We start from the raw sequence: 25,340 nt of genomic DNA on the forward strand, positions 1-25,340 counted from the left end.
GTCGTGTCCAACAGAAACATGGGAACCACACATACAGTTTTAAATTTTCTAGTAGCTACATTTAAAAAAGTGAAATTAGGTGAAATTAATTGTAATATTTTTATTTAACCCAATATAATTATATTTAGCATGCAATCAATATAAATATTATTGAGACTTAAAATAATTTTTTTTTGGTACCAGGTCTTTGAAATCTGGGGGTTTCTACTTAGAGCACCTCTCATTTATGACTGGCCACAATCAAGGGCTCATTAGCCACATGTGGTTGGTGGCCACCATACTGGACAGTGAAGCTAAACACAATGAGGAAAGGGTCAAGGTTTTTAAGGAGGGACTTTCATTCCATACATACTATAGTATAGCCCAACACTGTCCAAGGCACAGGTTTGTAGTTACACAAACACGCATGCACACACACTAAACAACAACTATGGGCTTCCTCTAATTTGTTTTCACAATAAAGCCAAGAGTTTGCTTCATGAGTATGACTTAAAAATGACTGTTTGGCAAACTATTTGTAATTACAATAGCCTAAAATTAACCCCTCCCAATGCAATTCTCTGTGCAGTGTGAGCAGTTACTGTCCTGGCAATCCATACAAGGTTGGAGAGGCAGCAATGCTCTCCTGGGTTTCTGTTTGAGGCACATCCAGAATCCTTTCCCCTACGGAAAGGAAATAAGCAGACTTAGTCATCCAATCCTGCAGTCTCAAAATAGACAAGAAAAGTTATGGGTTTCTTGCCCCAGAAAAACAGCCTCCTGGAAAAACAAAAAATAAAATGTTTGGAAATTTGAAACTCAAACATTTCCCTGATTTCTATGCAAATGCAAAACCAAATGACACCTTGGCCAAATACTCTTCACAACAAAGAAAGTCACTAAAACAGTGTCCTCTCAACTTGGCGAGGCAGTCTCAGCCTGCCAATGAAACCGCACCATTCCATCTTCACAAAAGCAAGCAGGGTGGCCAGCAGTTAGCTGCCTGGTCTTCACAATCAACTTTTTCAGTATCTATCAACATGCCCTTAGATTTTTAAAGTATTATCTGCTGACAGCTGTTATACCATTATCTGCCTGCCATTTACTGTTAAACTCACTTCACTGGAGAAGCAGGTGCTACCTTCACCTTAATAAAGTGGTTTTGTTGATGTCAGTCTGTTTCAAGTTTCAGTAACTTCAATGAATAAAAAAGTCACCTGAAATTATAAATTTAAGTAATCAATCTAAAATGGGAATTTGGTCAACTTGTTTTAAGGTCTCATAGCTAACACAGAACATGAAGTTCTCGGAGTTACAGATAAAATGGATCTGAGGAACACAGTCTTCAGACTGATAACATTAGATGTGTTATTGGAGGGATGATCACATTTCCCTTTACTTCTCCAAATCCCATCAATATTAAATTCATGGCCTTTGAATAATTTCAAATTATATTCAAACTCTAAATAATGTAAAATTACTTTAGCAGAGTGTTAAGTCACTTTTAATATACCTCATACCTCCAACGTTTTCTGCAATTCTCATTTTTCTTTAACATATGGAGGTCCCAATCAATTGGAAATAGACAAAGCTTTCAAAAAAATGTGAAAAGATTAATGTGGTTTAAAGGAGGGCTTGACATTACTAAAGCAATTCTCTAATGAAAACCACCAGTCCCTCTCCCTCTTCCTTCATTATTTCTCGTGGATTTGTGGAGCCTCAGGAACTCCTCTCCTTTACTTATGAGACTGGGAGACCTTGTTTTTTCTTTTTCTTTTTAGTGACCTAGTATAACTTCTTTTTTCTCTGCATTTAAAAACCCCAAAGAGAAAATAATGCTGATATGGGAATAAATTTCCACACTGAGAAATGAGAACACAATCCTAATCTTATTTATCGTTGATACTTGGACCTGTTTACTACTCTTAATTGGAGCAAAACACTGTTGTTTTTAGTCTATAACACCTAGTTAAATCCTATCCTTAGTCAGGTATTTTTATTCCTACAGATGTCCAAGAAAGGGAGGAAATCTAGCCATCAGCGGCCAAGTCACTTGTGTGTGCTACCCTCATGCACCCAAAGCAAAGTGGCTTCTGGCAGGAGACCACTGTGCTGGCTGAGCAGCATCCACAACCCTATGTTCTCTGGCTTTCACAGCACCTGGCCCAAACCTATGGAGCAGAGAAAGCTTCAGAGCTCCAATGCTACTTGGTGCTCCAATGACAATGAGCTAGTGAAAAAGCAAATTCTTTTTAAATATGCGATCCTATCCTGGGGTGATTAGGCATAAAGCACTGTCAAAAAGCAATTCCCAGAGACAGCCTACACATTAAAAATAGGGTAAACCACTCATAAACAGCCTTCTAATTGCTGAAAACAAGTGGATACTCCCCACCAAAAATTAATATCTATAAAAAACCACAAGTGGATGACGAAGGCTGGCTTCAGGATCCATGTGCCTAAAAGCTTGTTCAGTGGCAAGGACAAAGCACAGTGGAGGAACACTTTGGTACCAGGAAGTGTCCAAGCACACAAAATATTCTCCTATGAAAGTGACAATGGAAGACCTGTGGGCTTGTTCTTGGAGAATAGGGAGACATTGGGTTGCTTAATGGGGGGGGGGGGGGAGTGTGCAAATCATTAAAGCAGACTTGGGTGAAATGCCATTCAGAAGATACCGCCCTTTCCCACCGCCAAAGAAAATATAATAAAAGAATGTCTTTATAAATGTGTTTGAGACACCAGGTCCATCACACTCTGACTACAGTCCACTACACACAAGATCTCGCTCCCATCTTCTGCTGCCAAATGCAGAACAATCTATAGGGATTTTTAAAACTGCTCCCACTTTCAGGCCAGGTCTGTGTGGCGTACAAAGACATACACAGTTTCTCTACTCTTAGCAAGAAAACAAAAAACCTGTCATTCTGAGATATCGTGACACAGAAAGACTAGTGCACAAGAAAACATTCGACACTGCAGCAGCATTTACATCTAGGAAGACTCCTAAACAGCCCAAAGGCGAGAGCAAAAAGCTGAACAGTGCTGACCTCAAGCCCGAGGGAGGGCACACAGGGCCACTCCAAGTGAAGCTTTCGCCGAGCAACCGGTCTTCTCAGCAAACACAGTATCTGTGCCAAAGAGCATTCCAACTAACAACAGTGCTGTACATGCTTTGGAGGAATCGGCGATCAATTTGCAAATGTCCGACATACAACTGGAAAAATATTTGCAAGAATAAAACTGCAGGGAATTACATACCTCCATATCTGGCCTAAACTTATCTTCAAACACAGCCATTGCTGCCAAGGAGCCAGAACCTGTAAGAAAAAGATGCATTTTTAGTGTATTTACCAACTCCCAGCTTCTCAAGTTTACCTTGGGGCAGCAACAATGGCAAAACATGTCCAATGTCACATTCAAGTACAGTGTAAATATTAATCCTATAGGAACACATAAACCAGGTAAACACTGCTCTTCAAAAGCCTGGAGTCACACTTACCACTATCTCGGGTAAACCTGCAACTGGCCCCACTTCTACCACTGACAGGAGTAATTGTAAATTATTTACAATAAAGTGCTGAAGCAGGGAAAATGAGGTTATGGAGAATTTGTAATTTTTTCAAAAAGTGAATGCCACATAATTTCATATATCCTGTGCTGTGAATCTTGTGCTCCACAACTGTGCCCTGGCAGGCTGCTAGGTATAGCGCTAAATACTAAGCCAGTTAGAAAGAATAGATTGTTTTAATGAGCTGGCCCTGGTAGAGTCACCTTGACACGCGGGGAAGAGACTACAGCACCAGCAATGGTAATAGGACCGAAAGCCGCAGCCACCAGTATTCCAGCTACAACTGTAAAACACTTTATTATGTGGCATTTATTTGGAGCTATTATTTTTAGTTTGTACTTTGAAGAGTAACAGCTGAGTAGACAAAATGACAGACAAAGAAACAAAAATTTATTATCACAATAGCAAATGGCTGAAAGGTTACGCTGCATAGATATTAACAGATAGCAAATTTCTCCCCACAAAAGTCGGATGTAAAGTGAAGGTATTACAAATAAGTACAGACTCCCTGAGAATGAATGTAAAAGACAGCACAGCATTATTTGAAATTTTAAATTAAACTTGCTTTGTTCAGAAACCAGAGAATCTTTAGAAAACCATCATCTTGTCTTTATAATCCTTGCAATATCTCAGGATACTCTACTTTTGGAGAGAAGATAGAGTTGCCCACAATTTTTTACTCCAATTAGAAGATTTTTTTGGCATTTATTACTTTTTAACTTGTTTTGCATAACACTATCTATTTAGCTGGGTCACAGAGAAAACCATATTTTCTATTTAAAATGATTTGTGTACATCGCTTGACCACCTCAATGGTTTAGCAAAGGAAAAAGGCAGCGATTAAACAGTTTCAAATGAGGTGTCCTGCTGATTTTATCAAGTCTGCTGAATGTATAATGAAAAAGGAGAAGCTGACAGCAACGCTGCATTGAGAAAATACAGACTACCTTATCTGAACCATTTAAGGAGGTCCAATTATAGATCAAATTTAAAGGGTAGAAACAGCAGATTTACAGACACAAATCAATGAACATGGTAATCCCAATGAATATGACAGATACTCCTGTTACGGAATATTGCTGCGGTTGAGGATCATTACCTTCACAGCACCAGATACATCACATCTAAAGCAGTGGGAAGCGTCAAGTGTGGGCCTGCATTACAAGCAATGACTATTCATTTAGGCTTTGGGAGCAAAAGGCAACCCCATTTTCCCCTCTCAGAACTGTTTCTCCTTTAAGAAAAGGGAATCTAAAGAGATACAAAAGCAATTTGGAAAGAGCAGAAATTAAAGTGATATTAAGCTAATGCACCCAAATAAGACTAGCAGATATGCCAGAGCAAATTCACCAAAACTAAACCTCTTAATTTCAAAGTAAACATGTCCTTGAAAATCTGGAAATAAAGTCTATTAATATTTTGTGAGTCACATGTTTACTCTGAGATTTGGGGATCAAAGGGGAAAGTAACCTAAGTGTCTGTTTTAAGGCATAGGTTGAGAACCAGTCTCAGACTTAGTAATAAAAAGCAAGCTGGTTTTGTATGCAAAACAAAGCACAGCTGTCAAGGAAATTGCAAATAAAGAAATCTCAGAAAAAAATACTTTTAGGTACAAAATGCTCCTGCAGAGTACCCAACAGCAGGCTGTCCTCTTCCAACCTGGTCCAAGGATAACTCTGTGATGAACCCAGGGTAACACACCAGAAACGGAAATAAACATTAAAAAGGGTAGCGGAAGGGCAGCTATCTACCTAAGAGCTAACAATTTTGTGGAAAACTGGAATCAATTATTGTAGAAGGGTAGAAGGTAAAACCAAGCTTACCTTAAAGGCATTCTTCCTTAAAATTTACTAATCCTGTTTTTCTCCTTTGCCATCCTTTCTTTGGCAGTTTCACAGGAAATAAATTAGTTTTACTCTGATTTTTCCTGGGCATATCTATAGCCTTTTGCTTAGCTCCATCCACCATTTCAAGAAATGAAAAATATTTCCCTCCCAATATAATAATTCTTCCTTTATCCGAGAACATTTTTTCCTGCTTAGAAACAATGTTGCAGACAAAATTTTTGTAAGTGGAAATTACATACTAAATCTAAACTCTTAGAACAAAAAGTGTCTATCCTGTGTGGGGATGCTTCTCACATTACCAGAGACAGTGATTTTTAAGAGCTATAAGATGTGGGAAAGGTAAGCGTAGAAAGGGCACAGGGGTCCTATTACACTGTATTTCTGCTTCCCCCTTTATACCAAGCCACCTCCAACACACACACACACACACCCCCCCATACAGAGTTTTCTGGAAAGCAGGAGCTCGCTAAACAGCCTGATTCTGCTTCCCCCGAGATCAAAGGACTCCGAATAAACTTGAAAATAAAGGGAAATTCAACATTAAAAACAGTATCTAAATCACTTGCAAATTAGCTCCTCCCAGCTTTTTAAAAAAGGAGGACTTTGGCGCCCCCTTTTCAAAAATACACAGAAGTGCTAGAACAATTGACATTGTCAACAGGTTTCTAGGAAACTCTGAATGTGTGTCTATTTAGAAAACTGAAGTTAGAATTTCAAATAGGACTGCAATTGCCCAAAGTGGTAAGAGAACAAGATACAAATTTTCACATCATTTCAAGGCAATTAAACTTGGGGAAGGAATAAGGAGTTGGCCATTAAGAGGAAAAAAGATGGTAAACTCAATGAGACCAGTATTCTTTAATAATTTCATTCAAGTTTCCTAGACTTTGTTTCAATGCCTCTTAAAACTACATGTGTACAATAAATCATCAGACAAATGTCATACTAGTATAGCAGCCATGTGACCTACAAACTGTTTAAATATTTATATCCCATTTTCCCCATAAACCATAATAATGCCCTAAGACATTCCATTGTCTCACCATCAACCTACCTAACCTGACACTTTCATACCCAAAACCAAGGCAATACCCTGATTTTCTATTCCAAAAACAGAACTATTTGGTTTCCCATTAAGAAATAAACAAACAGAAAAGCCAAGGGACAGTGTACACGGTACAGGGACCTCTGCTTTAACAGGAGGCATGCCGGGTGAAGGGAAATGATATCTGAAGGAGTATACATCTCCCCAATGTAGAATGAGCTCTAGGAGCAAGGGGTGTGGGGCCTGCCCTCAAAGAACTTACAGTAGGGAGGAGAAGCAGCCAGGGGGGAGGAACAAGAGCATTTGTTGAGCACCCACCGTGTGCCGCTCATCATGTCATTTAGTCATCTTCATAGCAACCCACTGAATCGATAAAGCTTCTTGTTTAAGATTACGGAACTAATAAGCACAGGGCAGGGTTCCTGTCTCAGGTGTGACTCTGTCACTCATACACACAGTTCTACATGCCACAATAGTTCAGAGCAGACACATATGGCCTTCCATGACTAGTCTCTGTCTTCTTGGGTCCCCTCCTCCTCCCCAATATACATACTTGACATTCCACCAGCACTAACCTGACAATAATTTCTTAAATTCTCATATCATTTCCAGCCTATCCCACCTTGACATGTAGTCCCTTTGCCCCTTGACAGTCCACAGAACTCCTGGTTACCCTTCAAATCCCAGCTGAGAGATTACCTCTTCCCAGAAGCCTTCCTTGACCACCACACACCCAGAGAGTTTATCACTCTCATCTCTGTAACCTGCCCATCCTTTCATATCTGCATCCTCCAAACCTAGCAGCTTCTGGCACACAGCAAGCACTAAACAGAATTTGTTGAGTTAAGCTGGGCTGATTTGAGTACAACTTCCAAATGGAGGAGCTGGGGAAACTCCGAGCTGGCCCTCAAGGAGTGATGACAGCAGTAAATGCCTTGATAAAGTGTAAAATAACATTTATTGCCTAATTTACCATACTCGGATGAATATAAGACAAACTCAAATGTAAAGCAAGTTCAATTTTCAAAAAGAAAAAAAGGCTTCAAGCCCACAAAACTATGTCCTATTATACATCCTAGTCTGGTCCAAATCTCTGTGATATTATAGGAGTGAAATGCTCTCCTTGGATTTCTGCATTTTATTACCAAGCTCTCTGTCTCATCAGTAGTTTCCATGTAGCTGCTCCTTAGCAACCTCCACCAAGGCTGCCTTTTTCAGCCTACCCACAGTTACTGAGTAGCCAGTGTGGCTTCCAGAACAAAGCACTTTAAAACAGAAAAACGAGGTGCAATTCAGCAACCAGAATTTAGAGAAATGACTGTGCAAGACACTGTTTGTGGCTACCTAGTTATCCAATGACTTACCTCCTGCTTCCACTGTCCTCCCCCAAGCTCACACATACCACTGGGCTCAACCACTCCCAACTCCCAAACCACCCAGCACCAACCTCCCAGCAGTGAGGCTGTGTGTGGAGAGACAGGGATGGGGGAAGGAGACACAGCTCAGCCCTTTCTCATCCACGGGGGCCAGGAACTGCTCTACACTCCTGATCCATTGCAGCCACCCAGGTGGGCACTGCCTTGCCCTGGCTGCCCTGTTAGGTGCTCATTAAAAGAATTCTTCCTGCCCTGGCCGGGTGGCTGAATTGGTTGGAGTATCGACCTGTACACCAAAAGGTCGCAGGTTCAAGTCCCAGTCAGGGCACATACCTAGGTTGCAGGTTCAGTCCCTGATCGGGAGCTGTATGAGAGGTAACAACCAATCAATGTTTCTCTCTTACGTCGATGATTCTCTCTCTGTCCCTTCCTCTCTCTCTAAAATCAATAAAAACATATCCTCAGGTGAGGATTAAAAATTTTTAAAAAGAAAACAATAATTCCTCCTTTAACAGATGCCTCTGAGAGTCCCAGAAAGCACATCTGCTCCCATCTCTGTCAGGGACTGCCTCATTCACCCACAGAGCTTCAAGATGACACTGTGGGTCGCCTACACCGCTGACCTCCAGGAAAAGGGGGTCGCAGGCACAAATGCCACCAGGAGCCATGTCTCCAGCCAATCTTTTTAAAATAAAATATCTGTTCTTATTAATAGAACATTGGCTTAAAAAAAAAGAACCTCTATAAACAATGTAAAATATAAGCCCTGAAACTCAGAAAAAGATGAGCAGCATACAGGATATTAATAACTAAAAAGAGCTCATGGAAAAATAATATCAGTACACCAACAAAGAAAGGAAACAGCAGTTTACCAAAAAAAAAGGGCAGAGGCCTATACACATTTAGAAACACTAAGTTCACTAGTAATCAAAGAAATATAAATTAAAATTAAATAACCTTTTTTGCCTGTTAGATTAGCAAAGATTAAAAAGACTACGACCCACTGCTGACAAAGGTGTAGTAAAATGGGCACTTTAACGTGCTTGTAGAAGCAAAAAATGGATGGATCTTCCCTACTGGGCAATTTAGAAGTAGCAATCAGAAAGCATAAGCTATACATACCCTCCAAACCAGCAATGCTACTGCTAGAGAGTTATTCTAAAGGAATTAATGGACAAGAGCCTAAATTGTGTATATTAAAAAATCACTGTTTAGATTAGCAACAAAAGAAAATAGAAAAGCTGGAGGTAAAGATTCAACAATCAGAAGATATAGAAAATAAACTATAAAATACTATATACATTCATTTAAAATGTCAATATTTGTTGGCAATGGAAAGATGTCCATGGTCTAACATCCAGTGGGGAGAAAAATCTGTCCCAAAGCAACATGAGTAGATACGCTTCTACAATACACATTATGCACATCTGGAAGAACATAAATCAAAATATCATGCTTATTTCTGGATGGTGCTATTTTCTTTTTGCTTACTTTTTTTTTCTTATTTTTCTTCAGAGACTATGAATTAACTGCAATTTTTTAAGGTATAAGCTTAGAGAAAAATAAGAATTCAACACTGCGGAGGCACAGGAGGAAAAAAAGCAAAAAGACCAAGACCTTACCAGCTGTCACAGTCTTGCTGTGTAACAGCAGCAGCAAGCCGCTTATTCCTGAAATTTGTATACAGGGGCCTGAAGGTCAATCCATGCAGGAGTCAATAGACCCAAGCAACGACAGTAATCAATCAACACAAACAAATAAATACACCATGCCTCTCTACCAGCGTCCCTCCTTAGGATGGCCGTAGAGGTAAAAATCATCCTAATAATAAAGTCCTTTGAGCACAGCAGTGCCAAAGCCAGATCCCACTTATCCAGAACCTTACTTGGTGGCCAACAAATTACTAAACGGACCACAACAAACATAGTGCACATGGTGTTGAAGAAATTTCAAAGCAGTCACATCGGTTCTGTCTGCTCTTCAGACATGGCAGGTAGCAGTAGCCCTGTTTTACAAAAGGGGAGACCAAGACTCAGAGATAAGGAATTTGCCCAGATCACACAGCCAGTGATAAGCAAATCTGGGAATCTGCACCCAGTTCATCTGAATTTAACGGGTCTGACACCTGGCTGGTGTGGCTCAGCTGGCTGAGAGTCCTCCTGTGCACCGAAAGGTTGCTGGTTCAATTCCAGTCAGGGCACATGCCCAGGTTACGGGCTCGATCATGTGATCGATGTTTCTCTTTCACACTGATGTTTTTCTCTTTCTCCCTCCCTCCCTTTCCCTTCCTCTAAAATCAATAAAAACATATTTTTTAAAAATAAAAATTAATAAAAATTAATTAATTAAAAAACAAAGTGTCAAACATTCCTGCCATTCCACCATGCTGCCTCTCAAATAACAAAGCCAAAAAGCTTAAAATAAAGATCAGCAAGTAAGCATGAAAGCAGCTATATGTTCTTAGCCCCCACCCCAAAAAAGCATACTATCTAACTGTTTTCTTCAGCAGAACAATTACCACACATCTGGATATAGTTATTTTGTGTTGTTTTGCTTGGAAATTCAAATGAGATTGGGATTTTAGTTAAATGTTTTAAATGACTAAGCAGATGCCATTTACTATTTAGCAATACCACTCAAGGGTCTGTTATGAGTCTTTATTTTAAAATAGCCCCATTCAAAAAAAAAATTAAATTAGTCTCCATTTTCTAAAACCACTGAAGGTGTTTATCAGCATTAGTAGCTCAATTTGAACCTAACTTTTTCTAAGAGAACCCAACTCAGGACAAAATATAAAATGTATCAAAAAAACTTACTATCTAAGATATTGATTTTACTTGCACTATATATTTAAAAACACCTGCATAGTATGGCTTGAGGACAGTAGGACTTTTTTAAAAACACAAAATGTTATTTTTATAGCTTCATTAAAGTGCTAAATTAAACAGCAATTTCTAGAAACTATGTTATCAGACATACTGAAGAAACAATAAAAGACTGAAATAAATTTCTAAAACCTGCTGCTCTAAGTCAAACTCTAGGAAGGATCTGAAAGCCAGCAGGTAGAAATTTGCTTTAAAGTCTATTTATTGAGGCCTTTTAGGCCCCGGACCTGACCTCAGTGGTGTATTTCCCGCATTTTACAGACAAGGAAACCGAGGCTCAGCCAGTTAAAAGGCAATATAGTAAATAAGCAGTGAAGCGAAGGGTCAAACCTAGGTCTTGTGGCTCTTAACTCCCTTTCAGAAGGGCAACTTTCAACTCATTCCTTAAAACAAACCATGCGAGGGTGGTTGGGAGACTTGAACAAGACGACATGTGTAAAGCAGAATACGTGGCACATAGTAAAAACTACTGTAAGTACTCTAAGACAAGGTCCCAAACCTCCAAGAGCTATTTTATACAATCATTCTCAGCAAGTCACAGGGTTGACAGCTATACTGGAAACAGAGGTGTTCAAAATCTCTTCTCTCAAAGTCATGAAGTTCTGAGAACCAGCAGGAAATGGATTTCTACTGCTTTTCCTCAAATCAATTTAACCAGATCTTTTCAGGACAAAAAAAAAAGCTGCTCCTTCAGCTAAGGAGGGGTCCATTGTAAGTACCCATGGACCTGTTTGGCACTGTGGCCTGCCAAGGTGTAAGATGCATGCAGCAGTAAAAGAGACACACACAACTTTGTAATCCATCAGTGTCAGCCAGCCCCGACAGAGTGCTTACTCACACTTGCTCATTGTTAGTCCACTGGCCACTCATCCTGGGTGAAATTTGGTGCTTTCCACAGCCCATGGATTGGGATCATTTTTCACTCTGTTCCTGTCTACAGGTGTTGCTGCTTGCTCTGGAGGCCAACACTGCCAATGTGTGAAGAGCTGATTTATGAATACAGGACAATGTTGGTGCCAGAGGACCACGTTCAGCCACTAGAGAGCAGTGGAGCACCTCTTATGGTTCCAAGAAAACTCAGACACCGGCTTAAAGTGGTTTAATTGTATGCATGCATTTCATTATAAGTCTTGGCCAAAAGCTTCCAGGCGAGGCAGGCCAAGCAATCAGACAATCTTGCATGGGTTGCTGAAATCCAGATTTGTCCTTTGTCAGCACAAACAGTTTAATTTGATGCTTTCACTCCTGAGTAAGCACTGAGTATTACACTTAACCCCCCCCATGAGGGGAAGAATGCTTTCTTTTCAGCAGCAAACGTACCTCAATGTCAGAGAGTCTATCTTTCTTTCCCAATGAATAGAAAAATATTCCCCTTAATATGCTTAGAAATAGATGTTTAACAATATTTTCACTCAAAATTAATTTCTCAAAAAAGGTAGTTCCTTTTCTAAACATAATGTAGTCAAAAAGGAGTTAAATTTTACTCTAAGTAAATAATTTTAAACACCACTTGAAGGGAACAGGGATTTTTCTTATAATTGCAAGTGCAACGTCTCACGTTCTAAACACTTACTCTTAAGAAAAGACTAACAATCAGGACATCCACGCCTAAAATGGAAAAGTTTTTATTTTATTAATGTATTTTAATGAAATGCCACGAGATACGAGGACAGAAAATTGTTCACCTAACCATATGTTTAAAGGCTAAGACAGACGATGAAAATTACCTTAAGATATGCCTCTCTCTTTTTTTACAAAAAAGTTTTTATTGATTTTTTACCGAGAGAAGAAGGGAGGAGAGAGAGACAGAAACATCGATGGGAGAGAGAGACATCGATCGGCTGCCTCCTGCAAGAGCCCGCAACCCAAGCTTGTGCCCTGACTGGGAATTGAACCAGTGACCTCTTGGTTCATAGGTCGACGCCCAACCACTGAGCCATGCAGGCTGGGCAAAATATGCCTCTCTTAAGCAGTTTCCCACAGCAGCAGGCCCTGCTCTCCCTCAGCAAGCACTCTGCTGGGCGCAGGGCACATACTTCCCCTCCTGTGGCACGAGCTCAAGGCAGTCTAAGCTGACAGGTCTTTCAAAGGCATCCTTTCCTCTGGTCCACATTCCAAAATAACTTCCCAAACTGCACGTTATTCCACTTTGCCGGTTTTTTCCAAGTTGCCATTTCCCTCTGAACACTCAAGGGCAAAGGACCACAGAGTTTAATAATTTATAGTCTTAATCATAAGTAAAGGTTTATCTTGTCCACAGAGCCTGTGTGCAAACAATAAGAAATCCTACTTACTGAAAAAAAATGTGTAAAACCCTGTTATATATATTTTCTCACTTAATTCATCTGTGGATGCTATTATCTCCATTTCATAGACGGAAAAAAATAAAGTTCAGAGAGGTGAAAGAATCTACCCAAAGTCACACAGCTAGTAATGGCAGATCTGGCTGAAAGCAAATCCCTAGTTCTAAGTACTCTGCAGAGAAAAGTCTTCTGATGCATAAAATGACTTTCCACTTATCTCTCCAATAAGAAAGTAAAAGAACGTCAAGACTTAGTTTATGAGAGTATAAAGGCACTTTTCTGTAGCAGGGCCAATTCTGAAAAAAGAACAGGTAGAGAGGAATTAGTTACCTCACTCCCTCTGAGGTAGGGTTTGAAAACAAAGGACTGAATTTAACTGTTCTGAAACATAGTCCTAGCAAGGGCTCTTACTTGGTTGTAGACTAAGGACTGAACTCAAGTCAGAAAAGACTTCATGGCAAATGTCAGAGCAGAAAAAACAGGAAGACTAGCACCCTACACGTTAATTCCAATACCTCACCATTTTACCTACAATAGACATTCAACATTTTTATGCAGAATCAAGAACAAAGTCCACTCTAATTAGACGAGATTAAGAACTGGCGAGGGCCAGCTATATTCCATGCCAGTATGTAACGTGATGAATTTTACGAGTAAATATTTTCTCATTCCCTAATAAAATGGCACCATCTATTGGCTTAGTACCACCTCTGCAGCAAACAGGAATCAAGATGCACAAGTCAGTTTTCATGGGCTTTGGTTCCCTGTTGTTTAATTCCTGGCATTCCATAGCAGCATACGTTTTAAAATATAAAATCCATGCACTGCACATTTTAAATCTTCTGAAATGCATCTTATACTAATCAAAGCAGGAAAAACTGCCAGAGAAATCCTAGTACACAGTCCTGCACACAGAGAATATGTTAGCACTAAAATTATCAAAACACCATACACCAAACATCTACGCTGCGCTACATGAAGATTTTGACATATGGTATCCCACTTAATCCTCACATTTTCTAGGGGACAGCTTCTCGAACCACCATTTTTCAGAAAAACATAAATGCTCATACTCAAAAGCTAATGTTGGACTTAGATTTGAACCCAGCTGGACTCCAAAGACCAGCTCTTTTCACTGTCCCACACTACCTCAAAACACGAAGAGCAGCACCTGTTCACACACAAAATGACACTGCAGCATCCCAACAGCCCTGGGGGCTTCCCAAGTCAAAAACAATCTGCTTGTTTATCGAAATGAGGGGCTTGAGGTTCAGAATGGTTAGGGGACTAGCCCCGGTCAAGCAGGGCTGGGACTGAAGCCAGGGCTTCTCTCTCTTTTTCTAGGATTACAGGTTATACCTCAGGTGGTTACAGAAAGCCCACTCTGGGTAGTCACCAACTATATGGACAAAGCTCCCACCAGAATGGGGTTCCCTCCACTGCACAGCCCCTGACTCACAGACAGCAGGGGCCAGGGCTCACTCCAGTGCTGACAGAGACACAGGCTTGTGGAACCCGCTGCAGAGTCACATGGCCCATAAAAATCAGGAAAAGGATTTCCAACAATACTAGAGCCATGAAGTCCACACGCCCTCTGAGAAGCTCTCATGTAGGCCTACAAACTAAATACAGTGCTGCAGAGTTCACATCTGATCTGAGAGTTGAAAATGAATGTGGAAAAATATTTGCCATCTTCTAGTGCACTAATTTTATACAGCACAGGAGCATTTTCAAAATCAAGTCATGTGGTGATATCAAAATGTCTGCACAAAGGTTGCACTTCAGTGTAAAAACAGATAAAATGGCAGGCCTGCATTCCCTGCCGATGTTCTTATGTTCCAGCTTAATTTCTGAGACTCTTTTTTGCCCACAAGGTGAGACTTCTGTATGTTTAGTATTCTGTCCCAAATCTTTTTTAATCACTAGGGGGCTCCATAAACTGGGACTTAAGAGGTACGTTCCATTAATTAGGAAACTGTATAACCAGTTTATCTGGAGATCAAATTTTACCTGAATGGCCCTGACAGTGGCCAAAGTCGTCCCTAATGGTGCATACCAATGTTTACTCCTTAAGTCAGAATTCCTAAATTGTCCAAGGACCTCATTTCCAGGAATGTCATGCTTGAAATTTTGTTCATGTTAATTCTCTATGTGACTAAGTGGGCAAAAACAAAAATGTTATATACCTTGCCAATGCTGCTACAGGAACACTGCCAACCTAATAGCAAAAGATGGTCCCCAGGCTTCTCCTGACACCACTTCAGTTTGCCTAATAAAGGAAAGCTGGCAAGTTGAAAGAATAAGCTAATTAATCTGAGAATTAAAGGAACCCACATTTTGTCTATAAAAAAATAAAACCATAACACTTTCCCCTTAGTGGAAAGAAAAGTCAAAGAATCTTGCTCAGCTTTCAACAATCACACTAATCGATCACCTGCAATTTCTTGCAAACTATGCTCTTAAAAAAGAAATAATTAAATAAAACCTAAGGGGCCCCTGCTTTTTTGAAAATAAACCAAATCACATTCGGTCTGGACCACATGCCACACACCACTCACAGCAATAACACAGGCAAGAGGGAACAGTTGCAGAGAATGAGGTCCCATCCCACAGCATGCACCTCCCGGCTGGGTGACCTCAGCGTACCTTTGTCAGCCTCAACTCCTCATTTGTAAGATGGGGATAACAGCACCCACCTCACAGTCTTGCAAAAATTAAATCAGTAAAGCATCTCAGGACACTGCTAGATGCGTACTGCTCTCATGGTCAACATCACATCCATAAGAAAGGTTTTAGGACCGAAGCTGCCCAAGGGCCACAGCGCACAGGGTGTGATACACTGTCCTCCTCAGCGAGCCCTGGGGAGGCGAGCCCTCGAGAGGAGGCTCCTGGGCTCTGCTCAGAGCTGCGCCAGCACGTTCAAGACGCGCGGCGAGACAGGTGTCTTCCAGTCGATGTAAATTAAGAGTAGCCTTCGGGCGCCTGGCTAGACGCCAATGCAGGCCCATGGGTAGACAGAATTTGGACACCCTTGTCTTACGGGTAATTTGTAGCTTCCAGCTCTTACTGTCAAATCACTCAGATAAAAAAATATTAATTACAAAGATTTTTTTAATTTTTTATAATAAAAAAACATAATTTAACTAAAGCTTGAGAATTGACATGAAATATTCATTGTCTCACTAAGCTACATTTATGAAAAGCCTCAATCCCAGTGAATGTCAATGCTCCGTGGGAACCTTTCACTTAGGAGGGCCCTCTGTTTTACCTATAGTTTGAGATTTGGTTTATAGCTCGCCCAAAATCAATAACACGGATTAAAACAAAGTCCACCAAATTTTGGGAATTCTGGGAGTCTCTCTCAAAATCCAGCTCCCCAGCCCCTCGGGGAAAAAAGAGAAGGAAAAAAAGAACAAAAAAGAACACTAACAGGAGACCGCCTTCATTAGGAAGAAAGGCAGTGCTGCACAGCCACTACCATAGGCAAAGACGCACACAAACCACTAAAGGTGAACAGTGGCCAAAAGGGACCAAAAGAGCAACACAGATGAGCCTGGGCAGCACAAAGTCTGTATTTTCTTTCACATTCTCGGGTAAAGGGGTCCTCTTCCAATGAACTTGGATTAGAAAAAAATAAAAATAAAAGTCATGCTGTCCTGGGGTGGTATAAGGTTGTGTATAATTTTTTTAAATTTTCCTCTGATACTATAAAGCTGTTTCAGTAAATACTGTGTTTAATATGCAAGATGGAGAATCTGCACATAGAGCAGTCGAAAGCATGCAAGACAAATAAACACCCTTCTGGAATTTGTACAAATATTTTCAGTATTTAGAAGCATGGCTTAATAGCTTAAGGAAGTAAAATCTGTAAGACGATCAAACCAAAGCAGTGTGTTGTATTGGGCTTGCCTAAGCTAGAAACAAGGGTTCAGATCCCAGCTTTGCCATTTACAGGCAGAGCAATAAGAGGCAAGTTACTAAATCTCTCGTTTAAGTTTCAGATTTTTCATCAATAAAATGGCAATGACAGCATCCTTTCTATAGAATTTTAACTGAAAATAATGTGACAGTACCAGCATCCTGTGGCACAGAGACACTCCATAATGTGCTTTAAATTTAAACTAATACTAAGCTTTAAAAAGAAAAAAAAGAACCCATCACACATGCAATCCCTTGCGCTAACCTGGGGTCACACAAATGGAACACAGTGTAAACCAACTCTATTCCAGGGGTGCTGTAAACTGCCAGTTCACAAACAATAAACAGCAGCTAAGGCTTCTAAAGCTAAGTTTCAATCATTTTTTGGCACAAACGAGTCGAGAGTATCAGAAAATTAATTCACCATCAAATATTCACAGTCACACACAGGACTCTGGAAGTAAAACACAAATTCCACTCTCTGAGATCAATTTTTCACAGGGGCAGGAGGGACAGGGCTAGGGAAAGGGTAATACGGACAGTGTTAGAATCCTGGAACCCTGTTTCACACCAAATACCCTGAGGGGCGCGTACTAACTCAGCCTGGGCAGCCCCATGCAGTGGCTTCCTGCTAGACCCAGAGTGAGGAGGAGGACCGCCCGGGCAGGTCTCTGATGGCAGCACCGCAGCGGTGGGGTGTGGCAGCCAGCTCAGGGAGGCAAGGGGGCCTGTTGTACAGGTGGAGGAGCGGAAAAAAAGACCTAGAGCCCAACTGGGAGGGAGGTGGCCTCAGGTGAAGGAGTTACTCCAACGCTGCGGTCAAGAGCCAGGAAGGGACCGGCACTGAGGAACACAGGAGAGGACAAATGACAGAGACCTGGAATCAAGCCTAATGGTCGGATGGTTTCTGAGTGATCTCCGTAATGTCAGTGGCCATCCCTACTGCCACTGGACCCGTCCACACCCTCAACATTTCTGGCCAGATGTAATCTCCCTCCAAGCCTCCAGATACCCCCATGCCAACCTTCCTCCCAATAGCTGTCACACAGCTCTTTCTAACAAGCAAATCTTACCTTGTCATTCCTTGCTGGAAAACATTAGATGGAAACCTCCAGGACAAAATCAAGACAGCTCACCTTCTATCACAGGGACCCTCTCTGACCTAGCTTTCCAGCCTTGCCTCTGTTCCCTCCTCCTGAATGAACATCCATGTCTTTGTTTCTGCTGCACCCCCTGCAGGGAACACTCCTCCCACCCTATGCACCTGTCTCGCCCATCCAGCAAACTCTGTCTGGCCTTTCAGTTCCTTGACCATAGGGCCTGAAAAGTCCTTCCCGTAGGGTAGGAACTCCGGCCAATTCATACTTATCATCCAGGTCTCAGCTTGTGTTATTTCTTCCCATCTTTCACCTATCAAACTGGCAAGAGTACCATGTACTGGTGAGGTTGTCAGAGAAAGGCATTCTCATATTCTCTTGATAGGAGTAGAAACTACTGCAATCGTTTTGGAAGGCAATTTGGCAATAGCTCTCAAAAGGTAAAACACACTGTATGGCCATCTGTCACTTTTTTGGGCTGGCGAGAAGCTGTACTTCCTTCCTACATCTGGGGAACCCCACCACTGTATGGGGGGTAACTGAGCATCACCAATCAGAAGCACTCACCCTCCCTTACAAGGAGCTATCTGGTGGTGGACGAGGTGGCAGGAAGACTGGGTTCCCGAGGCAGCGAGGGCAGCGAAGTGAGCAGTGAGCCGGGGCCCAGCAGCGCGGCCTGGAGTATTCTGTACTCGCCTGCCCTGACCCTCCTGCAGCATGAGTTTTGATATTGTTGTTGGCCTCCAAACCAGTTCTTGCCTTCCTGGCTAGTCAGTGAGCCACATACTATCCTTTGAAAAAATTCTTCCTTTCTTTTCCTTAAATCATCCAGTGATTCCACTGCCTACAATCCAGAAAGGCTACTACAAGAAATTTATCTGAATATGCCTGTGTATGTATTTATACAGGTACATCAAGGCACATTTGTTGCAAAAATCTGAAAACCAAAAATCCATCAATGGGAAAATGGGTTGGTAATTCATGGTACAGCCATATAATGCAAGTCTATGAAGCTGTTATTACAGGCATGATACAGAGCCACATGGGCTGACACAAAACTTCTTCAAAACAAGTTAACAGTCAGGGAACAGTATGTACAGTATGACTTCATTTGTGTATTTTTAATAGGGACAGAGAAACAGATCATAGAGGACAGAGATATATGAAGATGTATCACAAAACATTTTCTAGAAAAAAACGACAAGAAACTCTTAACAGTGGTTACTCTGGAGAAGGGATATGAAATAAGAGACTTATTTTTCATGTAATATTTTTCCCACTTGAACGTTTTGTCATGTTTGCAAATTACTTCAATTAGAAAATGTTTTAATGTCACTTGCTCAGTAAGGACCTCCCAAACATCCATTACCCATATACTCCTTCCCCTTCTTCTCTTCTTACTGTGCTTTTCCTCCAGGGCACTTAGCCCAGAACATTCTTTTAGAATGAGTATTTTCTGTTTAATTCCTGTCTCCCACATGAAGCTACAAGCTCTGAGGGCAGGTGCTGTGTGGACCACTATATTCCCAGCATCCTGCACAGGGCCTAACATATAGTAGATACTAAACAAGTATCTGGTAAATGAATGAATCTTCTTTTAAGATTCAGCTCAAGTGAGGTGAAGCTTTTCCTGAAATCCTCCAGTTTAGATGTGACCCTTCCTCCCTTGGGCCTCCAGTGGCTTCTGTACTCACTGCCCTTGTCAGTTCATACATCTGTCTCCGCCATTACATGGAGAGTATGGGGAGGGCAAGAATCACGCATTCGCCTCTACCTGTGGAGCCTGCTCCAGGACCTTTACCCACAAGGCCCTCAAGAAACAGTTGATAAATAAGTAGATGGACAAACTAAACCTCGAAGTAACAATTTACTCACATATTAAAATCGGGTGTTACTGATGGTCTTGCCCTTCTGAATCTGGTCTCTCGTGATAGCAAAACCAGACTGTGTGGAGTAATGACTTCTGAACAGGGTTAGTGTGCTATAAACTGAGTTGTGGAACCCTAACCCTGGTATTACACTAGACTTGGAGAGATGAGAGATCACTGTCAGCCAGGACAGAGCACAAAGTGGGGTTGCAGGAATGAAATGAGCAGACACAAACCTGCCTGACTACTCACTTTCAGCAACTTTTCCTAAATTCAGGATTATGCTCATAAGACAAATTACTACCGTTCATAAGCAAAGGAAACCAATTCAGCTGTTCCCATCTTAAAAATAAAACTGCCTCCTATCAATTTTAAATTTCCAAAAATTGATGATTTCATCAAGGTGATGTAAGAAAACACCCTAAAGGATTTAACGGTGGAGGCTTATGGTTCCTGCTATTTACTCTCAAATGGTTCCACATACAAAAAAATTAATAATGTGTGAGAGAGAACCACCGTGGTAAAATGTTAATAACTGACAAATCTAAGTAAAGGGTATACAGGGCTGTGCACTGTTCTTTCCTGCAAGCGTGAAATTTTTGAAGTAAAAAAAGAAGAAATGAAAGTACTTAATAGAAAAAGCTAGTCCACTTTTACATTTAAAAGCATTAGATGAGGAGAAATAGTAATTTGATGGAGATAACAAATACATTTGAATTAAGCAATTCAAAACAATTGTAAAATTACTGGATCTTTATTTTAAAATAATTACGAAGATTCATCCATATGACATCCAGGGGTAAATCATTCTCCCCACAAACACAACAGGGAACAGCTGTTGTATAAAAACCTTCTAAGAGGCTAGATAACACAATGGAATAGCAACGTCTCAAACTGGCAATGTCCAAACTATTCACGATGGCAGTGCTCCTAGCTCTGCAGAGCCAAAATGTAAAAGATCGAAAATGTAACAGGTTAAAAAAAACAGCAGGAAAAACACCAGGTACACAGAACCTGTTCAGATTTCTGGATCTGTACAATTTTTTAAAATGTTTTTATCAATATTTTAGAGAGAGAGGGAGGAGAGAAACATTGATGAGAGAGTAACATCGATCAGCAGCCTCCTGCATGCCCCTACTGGGGATTGAGCCTGCAGCCCGGGCACGTGCCCTGGCGGGGAACTGAGCTGCTGACGTCGCGGTGCCTGGGATGACGTTCAACCACCTGAGCCCCACTGAACAGTACTGGACCTATACAATTTTTTTTTTTTAATCTTCTCTCGAGGATATTTTTTTCCATTACTTTTTGGGGGGACGGGGAGAAAAACATCGATGTGAGAGAGGCACAACAATTGGTTGCCTCCTGCTTGCAAGCTGACTGGGGCCAGGGATTGAGCCTGCAACCGAGGTATGTGCCCTTGGCCGGAATCAAACCCGGGACCCTTTAGTCCTCAGGCCGATGCTCTAACCACTGAGCCAAACTGGCTAGGGCATGGACCCATACAATTTGACTCAGAAATTTAACATAAAATTTAGAGCTTACAAACTCCAAATCTTCTTAATTTTATCACTTTTTTTTTTTGGTCATCACAAATTATACTCTTGCCCCAGCTGGGTGGCTCAGTTGGTTGGAGCATCATCCCATATACCAAAAAGGTTTTTTGTTTGTTTAATATACCTTTATTGATTTCAGAGAGAGGAAGGGAGGGGGAGTGAAAGAGATGGAAACATCAATGACGAGAGAGTCACTGATGGGCCTCCTCCTGCACACCCCACACTGGGATCAAGCCCACAACCCAGGCATGTGCCCTGACTGGGAATCCAACCTGGATCTCCTAGATCATAGGCTGATGCCCACCTGCTGAGCCACACCCAGCTGGGCACCAAAAACGATTTTTAGTTCGATTCCTGGTCAGGGCACATACCTAGGTTGTGGGTTCAGTCCCGGGTCAAGGTATGTACGGGAAGTGACTGATCAATGTCTCTCTCTAATTAATAAAAAATATATCCTTGAGTGAAGATTAAAAATAAATATACACACACACACATATGTATACACATATGCGGCGCACACACACACACACACACTCTCTTATCTAGCACTTACAGCTAAAATACAAATGTAAAAAGCTAATCTAAAAAGAGTAACTCCTGCCCTGGCCAGTTTGGCCTCCATTCCAGCTTTCTCTCTGCCCAGAAGGCTCTTCCACTCAAACTCTCCTTTTCATGAGACCTACCTTGGAACTTCCTATTTAACACTGAAGTCTGTCTTCCCCCCAACACTCCCAACTCCCCTTCCCTGCATTAATTTTAACTTTTGTCTTGAGATAGTTTTAAATTCACTTGCAGATGTAAGAACTAACACACTGAGTTGTCATATATCCTTGACCCAGTTTCCCCCAAATGTAACATCTTACATAAATGTAGCACAGTATTATTCAAATTACTTTTTCTCCTAGTATTTATCATTAGAAAGTGATATTTATAATAGCTGTTGTTACTGTCTATCCACTCCACAAAAATATAAACTCCTTGCAAGCAAGAATCTTTATCAAAATTTTGTTCACTGTTATATCCCAAGCACATAGAACAGAGACAACCCTGTAGGAAGAAGTCAATGAATTCAATACATATCTGTAGAATGAACCATTTTACTGTACTGCCTCCTCTAACAGGAACTAGATCAGTTCTTTAAGAGGTCATCTTGGTAAATAAGAGGATTCTGAAACATCAGGGAAACATTACACTCACCCATGGTGACATAAGGCAACTTATCAGTTGATCCATGAGGATAGATGCTGTAGAGGTGAGGTCCAGTAACATCTATGCCCCCCAAAACTAGGGCTGCACCAATGTAACCTTGATACCTGGTGATCAGAGTATGCATAAGAAAAAAAAATGAGTCTACATTGCATCACTGTAACTTAACCAAAAGTATATGAGATGTCAGAAAACAAAAAGCCTTCCTTATACTGTCACTGTTTCACTAAGTGGTTACAGCTTTGATGGGAACAAAATAGGGAATGGAATGAACTTCAGTTGAACATCTATCAGCCAATAAAAACTGTAAATTGTGAGATAATCCACATTCTTTATTTCATCTCAGTCTCACAACTCCCTTTAAAGGAGGGCTGGTTCTATATTCTCAATTCAGGGAAGAGAAAACCAACCCAAAGACATTAAGTGCTTGCCCAGTGTCTCAAAGCCAAGCTTGGCTTACTTTAAAAATTATCGACACCCTTCCCATCACACCTTTTTGTGATCAGCAGATAAGCTCCCTTCCAAGTTAACATGAGGAGTTGCTAAACTCAAGCTGTTCAAATTATCAACCTCACCACAGCCTAAAAGGAAAATGGCTAATGTCAAAACACCTTCCCCCTGAATAAACCCACAAAAGTATAATAATAAATATATACATATAAGCTCGTGAGTAAAAAAGAAAACTATTTCATCACTCAGGGAAGTGAATGATGAAATTACTCCATGATGGCCTATAAAACCCACTGCTACCACCCACAGGACAAAGCTATACTTCTCAGGAACATGAACGGAAATATGTTTCCCCCCCCCACCCCACCCCACCTGTTTAATTATGCACATATTTGTTCCCTTGGACCCTTTACTTGGCTGGTTTTCTACTTCTATAAATTGCATTCCCTGTATTTGGTTCAATTATTTGCCATTAGAATTACTATGCTCAGTAACATGCTGGATTTAAAGTTCTCCACCGTGAGCCTTTAGCCCTTCAGGAAGAAAAAGGAAACCAACACATGCTGAATTTGCCTAATGATCATAATTATTAAAACTGATATAAATAAACTAACACAAGAAGCAATCATACTTTTAGACTGTTTGAGAGAGCTACCCATCAGGAAGTGCTCTAGGTAAAGAGAATAGTCAAGTCCAATATTTCCCATGTCCCCTGATTACGAAATTGTTATTTCAGAAAGAATCTTCTATTTATAAGTGAAAAACTAAAAAGCAGGAAAGGATTTCAGAAGCGCCTCAAGAAGGAAGGGCCCAGCACGGCCAGGCGTGGCTCAGCGGTTGAGCGTCCACCTAGGATCCAGGAGATCGGGGTTCGATTCCCGGTCAGGGCACATGCCCAGGTTGCGGGCTCGATCAATGACTCTCTCATCACTGATGTTTCTCTCTCTCTCTCCCTCTCCTTTCCTCTCTCTGAAATCAATAAAGATATATTTTTTTAAAAAAAAAGAAGAAGAAGGAAGGGCCCAGACAGAGGAAGAAAGTGGCCCTAAGGCATATGAACTAGCAGCAAGATCAAGACTACATTCCATGGCTTTAGAATGAGAAGCCAGAATCACAAGACCCACCACTCCCACCCCAGTCCAGTACTTGATCCACAATACCAACTGCCTATCAAACAGGGTGTTTAAAGTCAATAATAATCAGCTAGTTCCCTTCCAAGCTAAAACACAGTACTTTTTTTTTATGCTTTTAAGAGTCCAAGATATTGAAATTATTGAAATCCTTAAAAACTGATCCAGAAATTCTACTTCTAGGAATCTAACTCTAAGGATGTAATAGAAGAAATACACAGAAATGAGTTCACAAGAATAGTTTACTGCAGTACTGTTTGATGCTTAAAAAAAAGGAAATAGTTAGAGGGAGAATTGGCTAACCTGATACACTTTACAACAGAAAACTACACAATCATTAAAAACTGTGCTACATTTTCTCATCCACTACGATGATAGTGCAACTTAGTACAATCTTTCTCAGGATAGTTTCCGCAATATGCATCAAAGTGTTAACTACCCATATCTTTCACCCAGCAATTCCACTTCCAGAAATTTAGTTTAGAATATAGTCTGAGGAATTAATCACAAGTACCTAAAGGGGTCTATGTTCCAAAGGGTTCACTTATAATGCTTAAATACCTTGAAACACGCAACATCATTAATGTTCAAAAATTGGGTAGCAGAATGGAATTCTATTATACTACCAAAAATTATGCAATGATTCTTAAACTTTTATGGGTCACATACCCTTTAGAAAAACTTACTGAAATTGTGGAACCCTACCTCATAACAAGTGTATAGACAAAAGTTTTTTACGATTACAGGTCTCTACAACTCCTCTATGGACTCAAGGTAAAAACTCTGGATGCTGAGTTCTTCTACTGATGGGAACAATAGTCACAACATACTAACAGCAAGAAGAGTACACCTTGCACTCTTTTTCAGCCTCTGAATTTTATGGGGATCTAATTGTGTACCAGGCCCTGTACTAGGTATTGTCATAAGCCTTGCTTCTAAGGTCAAATCCTATACTTTTTCCCTTATACAACTGAATCATTTTATGTAACTCAACAAAAATGTAAGAAGACATAAAGGACCATAATTATTCTGGTTTAAAATTTTTAATGTTCCTCTTAAAATTTTTATAAAATTTAATTTTTACAAAGTATGTTAAACTAAAAATAATAAAA

The 25,340-nt window shown here is 40.7% G+C and overlaps 1 protein-coding gene across 1 annotated transcript in view; it reads right to left on the minus strand.

Moving 5' to 3' along the window:
• The window catches only part of PSMB7 (proteasome 20S subunit beta 7), a 55,224-nt gene that overhangs the window by 25,063 nt on the left and 4,821 nt on the right, over positions 1-25,340 (minus strand). The window contains exons 5-6 of the mRNA XM_016210957.2: positions 22,640-22,755; positions 3,241-3,299 (exon numbers count right to left, since the gene is read on the minus strand). Coding sequence (XP_016066443.1) covers positions 3,241-3,299; positions 22,640-22,755 — 175 coding nt within the window. The remainder of the gene's footprint in view (positions 1-3,240; positions 3,300-22,639; positions 22,756-25,340) is intronic.

The sequence above is a fragment of the Miniopterus natalensis genome, chromosome 12 (genome assembly GCF_054644295.1).
Source record: "Miniopterus natalensis isolate mMinNat1 chromosome 12, mMinNat1.hap1, whole genome shotgun sequence".
NCBI classification, from domain to species: domain Eukaryota; kingdom Metazoa; phylum Chordata; class Mammalia; order Chiroptera; family Miniopteridae; genus Miniopterus; species Miniopterus natalensis.